The sequence below is a fragment of the Coptis chinensis genome, chromosome 4, assembly GCF_015680905.1.
Source record: "Coptis chinensis isolate HL-2020 chromosome 4, ASM1568090v1, whole genome shotgun sequence".
Lineage (NCBI taxonomy): Eukaryota > Viridiplantae > Streptophyta > Magnoliopsida > Ranunculales > Ranunculaceae > Coptis > Coptis chinensis.
In genome coordinates this window covers 889,798-905,556 of record NC_141459.1, presented here as the reverse complement: position 1 = coordinate 905,556, position 15,759 = coordinate 889,798, and the positions used below count along the sequence as shown (strand labels likewise).

Genomic DNA, 15,759 nt, shown 5'->3' with positions numbered 1-15,759 from the left:
AAACAGTGCCACCACTGGTATAATTTTATTCTTTCGACTTTTCTTCAATATGAGAAATTTTGTAAATATAGTTGATACTGACCATATATTTTCTGATTTTTCAATTTTGCTCCGGTTAATCAAGGAGGGTTTGGAGGGTTTGTCTCAATTTGAAAGGAACTGGACAGCCAAAGATAGAAATTTTTAGTTGATAATATTTTTTTTCAGATAATTATCCTAATTATAAGATTGTGGTCATTATAGAAGGCTAGATCATGCTCTCCAAGCTGTGGCGTAACTTTTGTAATTTAGCATTGGAAGTCCTATCTCTAGGCCTACATTTTGTGCATTTCATACAAATAATTTAATGAAACCAAAAAGTTTCAAGAAGAAAATGTTATAGGTAATCGAAGTATGAACTTACGTCTCACACTGTAAAATTAGAAATGCAAGTAGCACTCCTTCAGTTTTAGGTTCTTAGTCATGAAGTTAACAGTATTCTGCCTTAATTTTGATAGGATCATCCTTCATAAATTGTTCACATGCTCTACAGGTCTACTGCAGTAACGAATTTTCAAATTAAATTTGTTATTTGTTGGTCGTGAAACTTACATGTGGTTCAAAATATATTTGTTAACTAATTGTTCAGGCCGAAATTGTTGAAATGAATAAGTGCAAAACTAGTATTAAACTTAATAAGAGTTCGGAGTAGCTAACTAGATTTTTAATTAATAGAAACTACAATTGATGTGGCAAAGTAAATAGAAGGTAATAAAAAAGAACATTCATAGGGTGACTATAGCGGTGGCGGGCATTGAAATCTGCTCAGATGCGCATATCCACTTTCAGCACTATGATACCCTTCCGCATAGGCTGTGTTCTTGAGCATCATCTGTAATAATGTACACATTCACGATCAGAAACCAAATACAAAAGGTTATAATAGAAATAATAAACTACAGGAGCACAGTTACCATCAAATACAGTACCGTGGTAAAAACCTTTGATCACATCTCTAACTATGGTTTTAAAAGTGACACTATAGCAACTAAAATATTCAGCAATGGCCGTTAAGTTTGAGATTCTGAAACAGGTTTACAAAATGATGGAAAGCTGTGACTAAACACTGGCAGTAACAAATAAGTATTATAACAGGTTAGTAAGTCCTAAAGATAGAAATGTACGAGGCAGGCCAAATAAATATACACAAGGCATTGAGGCAAAATTGAAGATGAAGGGAGGACAAGTTGAATGCACTGATAGTCAAGGATAACCCGTCAAAAAGTGTTTTTGCTTCCTAACTATCTAAACACAACTCTAATTGCACTATCATTTTATATAGCCACATGCGAATTAGCTCCTAGCTTGCTTCAGTGTCTTCTCTCAAAGCAGTTTAATTAACAGATTAAGCAAGCCAATTCATGTTGTAAGACACAAAGCTATCCAACGTTCTAATATATGCTTCGATGCAGCTCTTTGAAGAGTTTCATATCATTTCTCATTCATAGTCATATTATATTTACAAATATATCCAAAGAAACTTAAGAAGTCCAACACTATATTGATGGGAAAAACAAAACATTACTGTCCACATGATATATCTGGTGCGATTTCAATTATACAGCAACTTAGAGTTTATTTCCCTTTTCATGCAAGAATAAACTAATAACAAGAAAGGCTGAAAACCCATTTTCTGCTTATAATTGGACTTATAAGTTAGCCCGTATCCCTTGGAATGGATTCTGGCACAATCGTTTCGATTTAGAAACTCTTATCAATAATTGTCACCAAAGGGCCCTTGTGACAATAGGTCTTACTATACTAGGAAGCAACCATTAAAACAGATGTTAACATGGTACTCTAACACATAAACAAATGAAATGAAAAAGAAAGAAAAGACAGGCATAAGAAAACCAAGCTCTAAGTCTTTATAGCAATACTCACAATTAAGCTCTCGAGATCCACATTTAATTTTTTCTGAATATTATCAGCTACAACAACTCCAAGCTGCTCCCCATGTTGTTTAATAGAATCCGAAGTGATCTGCTCGATCATTTCTCAAGGGTCAGTGGGTTACATCAGATAAATTGTGGAGTATGCAAAGTTGAGACATTAATTACTCACCTCTGAGAGCACCAAGGAAGATATTTTATCAATGAGTCGATCAACAAGTTTCCTGACATTCATGGAGGACTCCTGAGAATCTTGTCTTTGCGCAGGAGTTGACTGCTTTGCAGCTTTTGCTATAGGTAATAAGAGAGAAACAATCAGTAACTATAGAGAGATGTTATGGAACACAAGATCCAACAGCAAGAATTCTTAAAAAGCCTACATAGTACACACTAAGAAACTCTGATTATTTTCGTTTGGGTAGTTTCTTGGGGATTATCTGCAGAATATACATATGCAGAGATCAGACACTAAAATGAAGCAAACAGCAGCAAGTCCCATTTTATCTTTGCTCTAAAGGCATTAAGTACAAATGAGTAATAAATAAGCAGTGCATGCAATTTTGTCCGTTCAATAGGATCTGATCTATCTGACCGGCCTCCTTTGAGATGAGTGTCCAGGAATTACATGGGCAAGAAGAATGGATTTTAGCAATATTGAGCAGTTACCAAAGTGAATGAGAATGGCACCCTAATCTATCTGAGTCTACAACGTGTCAGATTTGTCATGAAAAACTCAATGTTATAAAAATTTGTGTACGCCCATACTCAATTAAATAGAAGATTTGTCACCAACTTATATCTACAAAAACCCGATGCAAATCCCATCAGGAGTCCCGATACAAAAACTCAATTAAATAGAAGATTTGTCACCGGCCTCCTTAAGTCTTGCCTTGCCCATCACTAACCTTGTCTTGACTCCTGCTTTCCTAGGTTGCACTAGTCACCCACCTCCTTCTCCATTAGGAGATATCCCACTAGGGTTAACTAGTATTACCCCCCCCCCTACTAGATGAGCCAATTAGGATCTCCCCACTAGATGGGAAATTAGGGTCTCCCAAATACACACACACAAAAAGTCAAATTGGATTGACCGTGTTTTTTTTTGGTGTGTATTTGGGGGGAGGAGTAATACTTGTTAACCCATCCAACTATAGGACCAACTCATGAAATACTGTAATGACTTGAAGATTGACCATTTGTATCTTAACAACACATTATACATATATTCTATTGGCATGATGATACAGTTGGTTGGCAGATAAGTCGTAAAATAGACAAGGTTTATGGATCCAACTAATCGAAAACAGATACTAAGAGTCTACGAGCTTTATCAGATAGATCAAAGTTCCTTCTATTATCTCAGCAGTCAGTACCAGTTCATTGGAAAAATTATTGAGGAAGTCTCGTCTCCATTCTCTATCCCCTTAAATCTAGTGTTGCTTCAATGGGGTCCAATGAACGTATGTTAACAAAAAAGAAAAAAGGAATGTCTCTTTACAACAAATTATGACTATATTTCTCATTATTTACGTCAAATTATGTTCGACAAAAGAAATGATAAGTATACAGAATGTATCCTGATGGCAAAGTTATGACTATATAGCAACAAACAATTGCATACAAAGACGTGTTTCTGTAAATACAAATACAAAAGTAGTGCAAAAGCTTGATGTTTTCAGCACTTAAATTGTGTACCATTGATAATTTTAGGGTTGCTTGCCACGGGGACATGATTCCCAGTAGTAGGTTCCTCAGAAAGTGAGTTTTCTGGTGATGCACTAGATGGAACATGAGCAGCGAGATCAGGAGGTTGATCCTTCCCTATCACGACATTAGCCTACTATAAAGCAATATCATTGTTATTTAAAATGCACGAGGGAAAATGACAAAACAAAATAACACTGCAAAATAAACAATTATCACCTCCAAGTCAACATATGATGGGTCTTTGTCAATTGAAACCAGAAACTTGTCAAGGTCGCTGGCCTTGAGAGCTGATAAAAAATGCAATATATAATAAGCATCACCACTCACAATGACGGGAAACTTATACCAGAAACAAAGATTACAATCGCATGAAGATTGATATGTGGAAATCCTATTAAGAAATTATAAATTAATGTTTCAGAAAGAGAACCTACAAGAAAACGTCACTAAAGACCCAAGCATTGTGGTTCACTCATCAAAATACAAATAGATTGGATACTCTACAAGTATGAGATGGAAGGTTTCTCAATGACTGCTACTGCTTATCAAAAAAATTTCAAATTCCACATTAGTTGGATTTATGGTGGGTTCCTCACCGATGCTCCAGATCACATAAATATCGAAATTTTAACTTTCCAAAATATTAAAACGGTAATTTTTAACAACAGATAAAACTAATAATTTTAGTTGCCTCAAATAGAAGGAAAGATTATGCTCCCAGTAAGACAATGACAGTAAATAAAAAGCTGTCAAAAATATAAACCAGAAAGACATTTTTCCAACAGAGAAGGAGTTGATCAAAGAACTTAATACTTTAAAAAACCTTTTCACTTACAAATGGTCACGTCATTTGAGAGTGGGTGAAAAAAACAGCACTCCTGAGCTTTAAATCCTTGATCCAACAGTAGTGAAACATTTCTTCACAAAGCATAAAAAGATTTGAAAAAACTGTAAAATCATTCGCTATACACATAAAAAATGAGGTATATAAACAAACTAAGAAAGCGTTCAAATGAAGAAAACAAATTTAGCTCCACAGATAAGCCACAGATGATATGGTATTATGGTATTCTACAGAAACACAAATAGTTTGTACAGGGTCAACAGTCATACTTGACAATATCCATGCTGCAACAACTCGTCTAAAGAGCATATACATAAGTTTACTTCAATACAAGCAACAATGTGAAATCATGGCCACAAAAGGAAAAATAGCAAATATATCTCTACATATAAAAAATAAAGCATAAATTCCCCAATCCATTTAGAAGGTCAAGTGAGCTTTATGGAGCTCAGCAGTGTGCAAAAGTATAGGAAAACTCTCCTTAGATGGAATTTTAATTGATAAGGTACTGCACAGCTAAAAGCATAACGAGGTAGGAAGTTATTTCCTCAATCTTATTCCATGTTTCTCCTTAAGGCAAGGAAGCCATCGATATGTTCACTATAATGACTCTTTTCAATATCCAGTATTTTGAATAAACAGCATGACCCGAAGAATTACAATATTGGTATGTGCATCTTGGAAAGACAAAAAGAAATGGTAATCTAGGGTCGAGGCATACCTTGCAGAATCATTAATCAAAGCAAATGGTGTAACACATCCCAATGGCACCTTCAGAAATAATGACACAAGTCATGTATAGGAAAAGAAAAGGTACTCAAGTGATGACACAAATCATTTTTTGTTTTTACAAGTGATGCTCAAAACTCAAGGTTTAGATGAATGAGAAAGGAGTAAATTTGCCGTATTCATTAACTTGACCAGTAATTTGACTAATTTCATATTATGGACCAAACACAAGCGAATGCTTCAAGTGGAAAGAGATATTTCACACTGAGCTTCAGATTCAAAAAACATTCTAATTAAGATAAAATGAATCCCAACATACAATAAAGAGCTCAAAACTTTTGGATGCCATGATTAATACGTTCAAGAAAATGATTTTGCTACAGAAACATATACAAAAATGAAAATACCACCTGAAGTATATCTTGCAGAGCTTCTTGAGGAGCCTTTCGCAAACCCGATTTTCCAACACCAAGCCGCTGAGACAAAACTGTTCACTCCAAAGTCACAAACAACTCTCACAATATATATAAAAAGTTACACGACTCAAATAAAACAACATTCTGACTAAAATGAGGAGTCAATACCTTTCAAGTCCACATTTGTACCAGCCAAAGCTGAAACAAGGTAATACCTATGTTTCTTATCCTACAACCACATTAACGACAACAACGCTTAATTCATGTAAAATACAAACTACAACACCTAAAAAACCGCCTCTTCAAGAAACCATACCTTTAACAATAGATTTTTACTTATTCCACCTTTCAAATGCCCAATATACTTTGCCTGATTAAAAAAAAAAATGTTAAAACATTCTTAACTTGATTTATTAAATAATTGGGCAACATTTGTTTTACCTGTTCTTCAACTGTCAATACAACTGGATGATCATAACGGGTATACTCAATTCCAATTTCCTATGTATAATAATTTACAAAGAGTTACAAACTGAAAACATATAATCTACCAAAATATAATTATAGAAGAGGAGGTGATGAGAAAAAAACCTTTAAACGGGTAAGCAGCTGATCCTTTGAATACCCCTCCATCACTCCTCTCTCTCTCTCTCTGTTTTGAAAGTTGAATCTGATGTGCCCTAGTATTTATACTTTGGATAGTTGGACCTGTAGCTTCATCACGGGCTTTTAAAATAGCCTGGCCCATTTACATAACTCCTTAAGCCCAAAATGATTCACTGCAGTGCTCACCGCATTATTTGATCTTGGAATTGTTATTGGACCCAATGTCATGTACATCCATAGTACAAAATATCAGGATATAGGTATTTATCGATATTCAATTTCTGGATACGTATTGTGGATATATTCTTCTTTTTGGGGATATTTGATATTGTTCTACATGCAAATATCGTAGATATATTCAAAATATCGACAAATATCGTGGATATTGACATATTGTAGATATTTCTTGATATATCATGATACATTATTTATATTTATTTGAAATATAATGGTAAATATTAAATAAAATTGTTATATACATAAAATATCACAAAATATCACAAAATATCACAAAATATCATCAAATATCACAAAAATCATTGAAATATCACCGATATTTGCAGTTGTATATATCTCTGTACATATCGTGATATTTATATATCTTTCTTTGAAATCTGGATAGATATTCCCAAATATCGCGATATATCGGGATATTTTGTATTATGTGTACATCTATACAAACCTAATAGTGGGTGGGAAACTGGGAATGTAGGGCCTTTGTCTCCTTTTGACTATATGGTGCTGTTGTGTTTACATGATGATGATGACTGCATATAATTAGAATATGGATCTTTCTTGCAAGGCCCAAAATTTCGATATCGGTTAATATATCGGTGTACCCAAAAACCGAGATATATCGGATATATCGGATATATCGGATATCTCGGTTTCTTTTTTGTGACCGGATCCAAAGTTTCTAAAATATCGGATATCTCACCAAATATCATCCGATATATCGGATATATAGGATATTTCGAAATTTCAATAATAAATTATTAACAATTGGTAAAAAGTCAACCGATATATATCGGTTTATCTGAAATATCGATTATCTGGTGATATAAACTTTCATATCGGAAATTCGATATATCTCGGAAAAAAGGGGTTCAATATTCGGTGGATATATCTCGGAAAAATCGATATCGGTGTACCAATTTACCGAGATATATCGGCGAGATATCGGATATCTCGGCGATATTTTGGGCCCTGCTTTCTTGTTCCTTAGGCTGTGTTTGTTTAGTGGCAAATGGGGGTGGCAAATTTTATTTTCTCACTAGATGCACCATTTGTCGGTGTTTGGGTGCATTTAAAGACACTGGCAAACACTATTCTCTGTTAGCCGGCAAATGATATTTTCCCACTAGAAGTGGGAAAATAGAATCCACCTCTCCCCCTAAACTCTTTTGCCCATTGAAATTTGCCCACTACGGCAAGAAAAATTTGCCGCCATCATCTCTTGCTCTCATCTCCCTCTCTCATTCACAGCTCGCTCTCAATCAAGAGATAGTGGCTCTCCTCTGTCTCTCTCTCGCTCGCATCTCTCTCTTCATCTGCTCGATCTCCTCTCTCACTTCTCTCTATCTCTCCCTCACAGTTTAATGTCTTAATTATGACTCAATTATGTCTTTATAGGCACGAACTGTATGACAGCTCTAGGTTGTTTGTTAATTTTTATTCTGATTTCTTCTGCAGTGTTGGCATCAGAAACATGAAACTGGAAAGAAGCTTTTTACTTTCTCATCTCCATCTAATGAAGAGACCCTTGTTTTGGTGAAGCATCTGCAAGAAGAGCTCAGGAATTACGTAAGTTCATCGCCCTCTTGATCTTGGATTTTCGAAAGTGCTGTTCCTCTGTACATTACCGTGCATTATGCTTTTTAAGAGAGTGACAGGCCTCCTTACTTGATTGACTTCTATTGAAAAAAAAAAAAATGGTTTCACAACTTTAGGTTAGTAGGCCCATTAGTTTTCTACAATGACTCTTGATATTTGTTAGCTATTAATATTGGGTCTTTATGTTTCCATGCTTCTTTGTGTATATGCATCATATGGGACTTTTCATGTCTTATGTCAACAAACTGAGCCTAATTCTTCTCTTGGTTAATGCTTAACTAGTTAACTTAGCTGTTTATATCAACACGAAAATACAAAAGAGTGGCACTGGTGTTTTAATTACAAAAGAATGGATGTGTATGAAACAGATAAGATAATTTTGTGAAATTGCAAATATTTTCATGTCATATTTGAAGATTTTTTTTCTTCCCTACACATGCGTTCTAAGTTTTTGTATTCTCTTTCTCTATAATTACAGTGTCATTTTTGGTTGCCTTGGCTTTAATCAGGAGTGCGAGGTACAAGAAGCAAGGAAGTTGAAATCCACTCATGAAAACAACGAGTTAATCAAACTGAATTTGTCGGAAGAGAAGGGTCACAGAGAGCGGGCAGAATCAGAGTTGTTCAAACTACAAGAGATCCATCTTAGCGTGAAAAACTTGGAAGATGAGCTGATGACATGGAAGTCAACGATTAAAGAGATTCCTGGCGTTTCATGCCTTGATGATATATCCAATAAGCTTGGAAGCTTGTAAAAGTATGTATGCTATTCTGTTATTTGATGTGAGGGTTTGTTTACAAGGGAAAAGAAACCAACTTAAGTTTTTAGTTTCTTAACCCAACTGCTGTTGTACCGAAGGTCAAGCAGTGTGATTGTGTATGGTTGTATGCGTGCATGTGATTCTGCATTTTGCATGACTATGGGAGTGTGTGTTTGTGCTTGCTGGTGTGTGTGCAGACTCTTGTGGGTGTTGTGTGGACTGGTGTGTGTGTGTGTAGACTGGTGTGTGTGTGTGTGTGTGGACTGGTGGTGACTGTTGTGTGTCGTGGTGGTGTGTGTAGTGACTGGTGGTGACTACTGTGTGGTAGTGTGTGTAGTGACTGGTGTGTCATGTGTGTGGACTGGTGTGTGTGTGTGGTGGTTGTGTGTGTAGTGACTGGTGGTGACTGCTGTGTGTGGTGGTGTGTCATGTGTGTGGACTGGTGTGTGTGTGTGTATGTGAACTGGTGGTGACTGCTGTGTCTGTGTGAACTGGTGGTCTGGTCTATGGTGGTTCGGTGGCTGCTGCTGCTGTTGCTATTGCGTGCTGCTGCTGCTGTGTTGATTGTGTGCTGCGTGCTGTTGGGTGCTGCACATGCATGCTGCTGTTGCTGTTACTGTTCTGTTGCAAGGTGTTGTGTGCTGTTGCTGCAAGGTGGTTATACTCTGTTTTTAGAATTAATTAGTTTTTTCTCGGGTCTTGGTTATACTCTAGACAAGATATGACAAGTTGGGATTATAATGTGGTATCAAAAATTTATTTCGATTTTATAGTTTGATGATTCCTGGTTAGTTGATTAGATTGTTTTGTGTCATGTTTGTTGTGGCATATGTGAGTTGAGGTTCATGCCTTAAATTTATTGGGATATTTGGTTTTTAAAATTCTTATGTTGGACTAGATTTTGAATCGACCAATTTACTTGACACATCAAGTTGGTTTTGGTTGGCATTGAACAGATGGTATCGTGTTAGTGTTGTGATGATGCTCTCGAGCAAGTGGAATATTGGATTTAAGTTTCTTTCTCCAATGGAGATACTTGTTCACCTGCCATATTTGGGAAGTTCACGTAGTTGGAGTTTGTTTGTTTGTTTTTTTTTTTTTTTTTATTTATTTATTTTTTTCCCATTCATTGAGTTTGAAAACCAAATAAGAATATTTCCAAAAAGTTGAAAAATTATTTGCCATGGAAAAAAAACCATATAAACAAACACTAACAAAACTGGCAAATCCTATATTTTCCCACTATAAATTTTTGCAAACAAACTCTCAAATTTTCCCATCATATTAAGAGTTTGGGTTGGAAAAAATTTTCCCCTAGAGGTTTTTCTCTTAGTTCTTCTTTCTCACTTTGTGGCTGCAAATGAACTGGCTTGGTGGCATTTATATCTTCATATGGATTTTAGTTATATTTATATCCTTATATTGTTATGTTCATAATTCATATAATGATCCAAACATGACATCCAATTTGAGCAGAAAGAGACTGAACCTCAATAACGAAAGAAATAAAAAGGTGAGGGACAGAACTAGACGATACTTAATAAATGCCTGAGAAATAATTCACACGGGAAAATATCATCTAATAGGTAGCCTGCACAACTTTCTCTCTTAAGCCCATGGATAACACTTGGAGTAACACTAGGTGACTAGGTTAGGGCTGTTAATGGGCTGGGCTAGGCACGAAGCCCAATTGAATCCAAACCAATAAAATAGGAACTTATAACTTAAGGGGGTGTTTGGATCCTATTTATTTATTGCTAAAAAGTGTTTATTAGTGAAAAAACATTTTTTGAAAAAATAAATGTGTTATTTTTCTATTTAAAAAAAATAGTTTTTCATCCAAAATACTTTTTGGTCCCAAAACTTGTTTTATGATAATTTAAAACTTGTTTTTAAGTTAAAAAACTATTTTTTTTTGAAGGAAACACTTTTTTGGAGCTAAATGCAAAAATGAACTCCCAGGATGTTTTTTAGACTTAGTGATTTATATAATGATATGCCAAAAAATATATCGGAGAAACATAGTGTGAAATCGATTTGATAAAATAGGCGAAATATAACCAAACATGTTTATTGAAAACTGTTTTTTAGAATAAATACCATAAAAGTGTTTTTAAGAAAAATACTTTTTGAAAAAATGAGAACCAAACACCCACTAAATGTTTCCGATAAGACTATATTTCCGATATAATCCGAAAATAAGGTTATTTTTTAGTTTTTCAAATAAATACTATTAAATTTTAACTCTAGTCTACATAAAATAGTTTGATGGATAGTGTTTTAAATAAGCTTTTCGGGATCTAGACAGAGATTTGGACCTTCTAAATGTAAATATAATTTGGACATAACTTGAACATAGATGAGTCCTGTTCAAGTCCTTGACATCCCTACACTAGGTACCCCTCTCAACAATCGTATAAGAGTTTGGGTAAAAACCCTTTTCCCCATTTACTTGGTGCTCGATAATTAACTACTTGCTTGACAATTAACTACTTCACCTTGCAGCCTTGCGCAACAAACCATCTCAACGTACATTTTGTCACAGCCTGGGCAAGATAAGTTTCTGCTGCTGGCCGCCTGTCCTATTACAGCGCGCCCATCTCCAGGTAGAGATCTAGGGTAAAAAGTACAAGTCACACCTTTTCTTTTATCATCGTCATTTTTGCATTTTCATTTATAAAATCTATAAACTTGTTTTTTTCTGTTTAAAAGCAAATTTTTCTTTCATGTGATCGTATTATTTGGTTGTATTTACCAACCACATACCAGATCGACCGGCCTACAGATCTGATCTAGTACACACAAGTATGCACCCAAAAATATATGATCTTATACTCTTGACGTTTTAATTGGACTGAAGCCATTGTGCTTTGCTATACAAATTGATGTGGCACTTGAGAATCATATAACGTTTGGTAGATGTGATTCCAAGATTAGCTTTATGAAGACAGTAGTAGATTTCGGGCCCCATAGCCCACAATGTTAGCAGGTGAGAGGTCTCCCTACGCTCCAAAATTCTAAAATGGAACCAAATTAAGGCATTTAAAGAGACCACGTACGATGTTCAAAAAAGAACCCACTGGGCTTGGGACCAGATCCTCACATGCCACGCCACAAGAGTATAGTCGTAGATCATGAAAGATCTACTCTATTCACTTTTGTTTCTTGGTCAGTCCATGGTCAATATATTCTAGATATCAATTTTTAATAGGTTTATTAGTTGCATGCATGCCCCTTACCACAGACACTTAGTTTTGGACTTGAAATATATCGAGAACAGTGTAGGGGTTGCCAAGAAAATTGAAAATGTTATTTTCAGCCAGTGAGGTGCCAATGTTTCAAAGTATGCAACTCGCAGGGACTTGTTCTTCAACTAAGGGCTAAAAGGCATCTCCAATGGGGGTGTAAAATTACACCTCCACATAGACTCTCTATCTAGGTGTCAATAGGATTTAATAACTCTACTTACACACTAATTTATATATTGTATATATTCACACTCTATGGTTCCCCCAATATAGAGATATAAAAATAAATAAATTTTAAACTTCGGACTTCATTTTGAGAGTTGGAGTGACGTCAAAGTTTAAAAATTATAAATCAACACATTATAACTAAAAAAGGCGTCACTCGGAATAACGTCCGAACATATTTTAAATTCATATGTCACTTGGAGTGATGCCTGAGATTTTTAACAATTTGTATCCAAGTGGGGAATTTCTCACTTGCTCTATTAGCTATTAGTTTATTAACTACAGTTTACAAGTCCCATTGGAAATAAATTGTTGAATTTAAAAGTATAAGAGCATCTCTAGGTGGTGGCCGCATCACATCACGGCAGATTTGCTTCCGGAATTTGCAAACTTTATCCTCAAATCTAGACCAACTCTAGGTACCCGCAAATTTTATTCACAAAAAACAACTCACGCGACATTACCACTGTCGCACATCTCTTGGTGGTGGCCGCATCACCTACAGATTTGCTTCAGGAATTTACAAACTATATCCTCAAATCTGGACCAACTCTAGGTGGCCGCAAATTCCATTCGCAAAAAACAACCCACATGACATTCCCATTGTCGTGACAAAGAGTGTCGCATGTACCATTCCAAAAGTTAAACAAACAACCCACGCGACATTAGAATTGGCGCGCGATAATGGGAGTGCTGCGCAACCATTCCAAAAGTATATAAAATAAAAAATAAAATAAAAAATAAAATAAAATAAAATAAAAAAACCCACGTGACATTAGGAGTGGCGCGGTGTGCTGGTCAAAGTAAAAAAAAAACGTGGGACGATATTTGCAATGCGCCAAAATCCCAATTTTACTTCCAATAATGTGGTTAGACAAATGATGTGACCAAATTTGCTTCCACCTATAATTAGATTTCTGCAAAATTCTAAATTTTGGAGGCAAATTTAGAGAAATTAAAAAGTGATACTACCACCTAAAATGCTCTAAACTTTACGTTTTATACTATTTACACTCCTGCATTGCAGATGCTCTAACAAAATATACATTTGGGTGAAAAGCATAAAAGAAAGGAAGCCTCAGGCCCAAAGTAGCTGAGCAGTCACAACTAACAACAGACCTCAAATTCAATGAATCCAATTCATAAGTTCCCATCTGGATGCTAGATGAAGTACGGGGCAAAATATCGTCTCTAGGCTATTGTTATTTGTTAATAATGATAATTCCCTATTAAGATTTAAGATCAATTAAATTAGATAAAGTGTAGGCCCATTGCATAGGGTATACCGTATACGTAGTCATGTAGACACAACACTGGGTCAAAGTACAAATACATGACTTCCGAGTTACTTTTACTACTTTAACTGCTACTTAGTACTTAACCATCAAATTAAAGTAGTTTAGTGTTGAGGGCTTGAGGAAGATTATGTTCTATTAATATTTTGTTTATTTCAAACTTTTATTATAGATGGTAAGATGGTTATCCCTTGCACAAGAAACAGTCACTTATATCGTCCATTAATTAAAGGAGTTGAGTTTCTCTTGAGCCCCTGCTCGTGCCCTCTTCATGCAACATTCTTCGTCGACCTCCCTCGATCGAGTAAAAATTTGCTTTCTTTCAGTTGTTATTACGTCATTCTGCCTAGAAAATTAATGTAAGGTTCCACCATAAATATGTCAATTGAATCCAAAAAAAAAGTTCATGACTGGTAGGGTATGGGTATCACGTGGACTGTGGACAAGGGGACTTTCCACATGATCAAGGCAATTGGTCAACCTGATGGATAGTTTGCACTTTGCACTTGAAAAATATATCTATGAGCTCTATGTCTATTTATTCAATTGGAAATACCATCTGAAGATCTGATGATAGGGACAGAAACCTCAAATCAATTATATGTACACATAAGTTTCCAACAAATAGACCTTAATAATACATTTTAGGTGAAAACAATATGTTTAATTATATCGAACGCATTTCCTTTGAATTCTTTGTGTACTTCTGTAGTAAATTAGTAATGTCTTATGTCTGGGGAGAATAGAAAAAAGAATAAGGGGAAAGAAAGAAGATTTGGAAGGATCTAATTTGTATTCCCTCTTATTCAATTACAGTAAAGAACATGAATACAATTGTCTACACAACACTCTATTAACCATTTAATTAACAATAGTACTCTTAACTATATATTTAAAACAATATACTATATAAGAACTCACATGAGTGAGGGAAAATATGCCTCTGCCTCCATGTGCATTCCCAACATTGAATATACGAAAATGGTCATTGTTAGTAATCTTTTTTCAAATAAAAAATGAAAAAAGTCACAGCAAAAAATGAATGAATGATTGATGAATTGCGAGGACTGGTATTGGATTGTATGGATGATAAGTTGGTCTAGCAAAAGTTCCACAGATGAATATCGCCTTCTTCGTAAAAATCTTCAATCGTTGGAGGGGCAAACATTCCACATGCATTGAGCATTTGGTCAGGACTATTATACTTCGGTGATTGTAAGCAATCAAAATCAATCCACGGATCCACCGGAGAAGCGTGCATCCATTGATCTTCATTTCCACAGGTAGTATAACTACTAGGCCAACTTGGTATTAATGACGATGTATCATGATCATCATTGTGATTGGATGGTGAAGAGGACGGTGATGAATATGTGGACGAAAGGTTAGGAGGGAGAGTTGAAATGCTAGGGGTGGTGGTTGGAGTGCCTGTGGCAATGTCTTCATTATTGTAAGCAGCGGCAGCTGCAGCTGCTACTCTTTGGATGGATTTAGGGGACATGATGGTATCAGGAATGTGTATTGATGAGGTGATTGGAAAGTTGAGATTAGCTGACGACCCCTTGAGACATAGTAGTGCGGCATCATAAGCTCGAGCAGCTGCTTCAGCTGTAGAATATGAGCCTAACCATATTCTTGTTTTTTGATTTGGTGCTCTAATCTCAGATACCCATGAGCCCCAACTCCTCATTCTTACACCCTTGTACTTCCTCTTCCTGCATGACGATGTTGGCATGGATTTTGATGGATCTTGAATATTGTCTTCTGTCTTCACCATTGCTAATGAACTGCTTCCCAAGATCAACTTAATGATCAATGAATATAAATGGTCAGGAGATGATACAGTTATACGATGGTTACTTGATTTCTCTTCTTTTGCTTGCTGCTTGTTTGAATATGAATGAATGGTAAGCTGAATTGATAGAGGGTATGAGAAAGGAAGATACAGCAAAAGGGTTATTTTATAAGCTAGGGGTTTAGTGCTGTTGTGTGGTGGGGTATAGTTTCTAGTGAGCTAGCTCTCTCTAGTACTTTGACACGCACACTCGAAATTAAATGTGGGAAATAGAAAGAGAATGGTGGTAGGGAAGGCCAGCAAAGAGATTCAATGCCCTGCGTTTCTCAATATTGACTCATCTATCCCTAATTCCCTACACATAGTTTA

The 15,759-nt window shown here is 35.6% G+C and overlaps 2 protein-coding genes and 1 long non-coding RNA gene across 3 annotated transcripts; 1 reads left to right on the top strand and 2 right to left on the bottom strand.

Moving 5' to 3' along the window:
• Nucleotides 1–635: 635 nt before the first annotated feature.
• Nucleotides 636–6,380, bottom strand: LOC147501005 (YbaK/aminoacyl-tRNA synthetase-associated domain-containing protein). Its single transcript, XM_086606035.1, has 12 exons — nt 6,219–6,380; nt 6,069–6,128; nt 5,944–5,997; nt 5,796–5,856; nt 5,622–5,698; nt 5,204–5,253; nt 4,474–4,556; nt 3,855–3,925; nt 3,627–3,768; nt 2,104–2,222; nt 1,924–2,022; nt 636–871 (listed from the first exon to the last, which is right to left on the bottom strand). The coding sequence occupies exons 1-12, from the start codon at nt 6,258–6,260 to the stop codon at nt 776–778; spliced, it is 954 nt and encodes a 317-aa protein (XP_086462161.1). The 5' UTR covers nt 6,261–6,380; the 3' UTR covers nt 636–775.
• Nucleotides 6,381–7,458: 1,078 nt separating this feature from the next.
• Nucleotides 7,459–9,708, top strand: LOC147501004 (uncharacterized). Its single transcript, XR_015221209.1, has 2 exons — nt 7,459–8,036; nt 8,576–9,708. It is a non-coding gene; the product is annotated as an uncharacterized LOC147501004 (long non-coding RNA).
• A 4,661-nt stretch (nt 9,709–14,369) lies between these two features.
• LOC147501003 (Integrase-type DNA-binding superfamily protein) lies at nt 14,370–15,547 on the bottom strand. The gene has a single exon (XM_086606033.1). It carries the CDS (start codon nt 15,370–15,372, stop codon nt 14,695–14,697), a length of 678 nt encoding a protein of 225 aa, XP_086462159.1. The 5' UTR covers nt 15,373–15,547; the 3' UTR covers nt 14,370–14,694.
• Nucleotides 15,548–15,759: the final 212 nt, after the last annotated feature.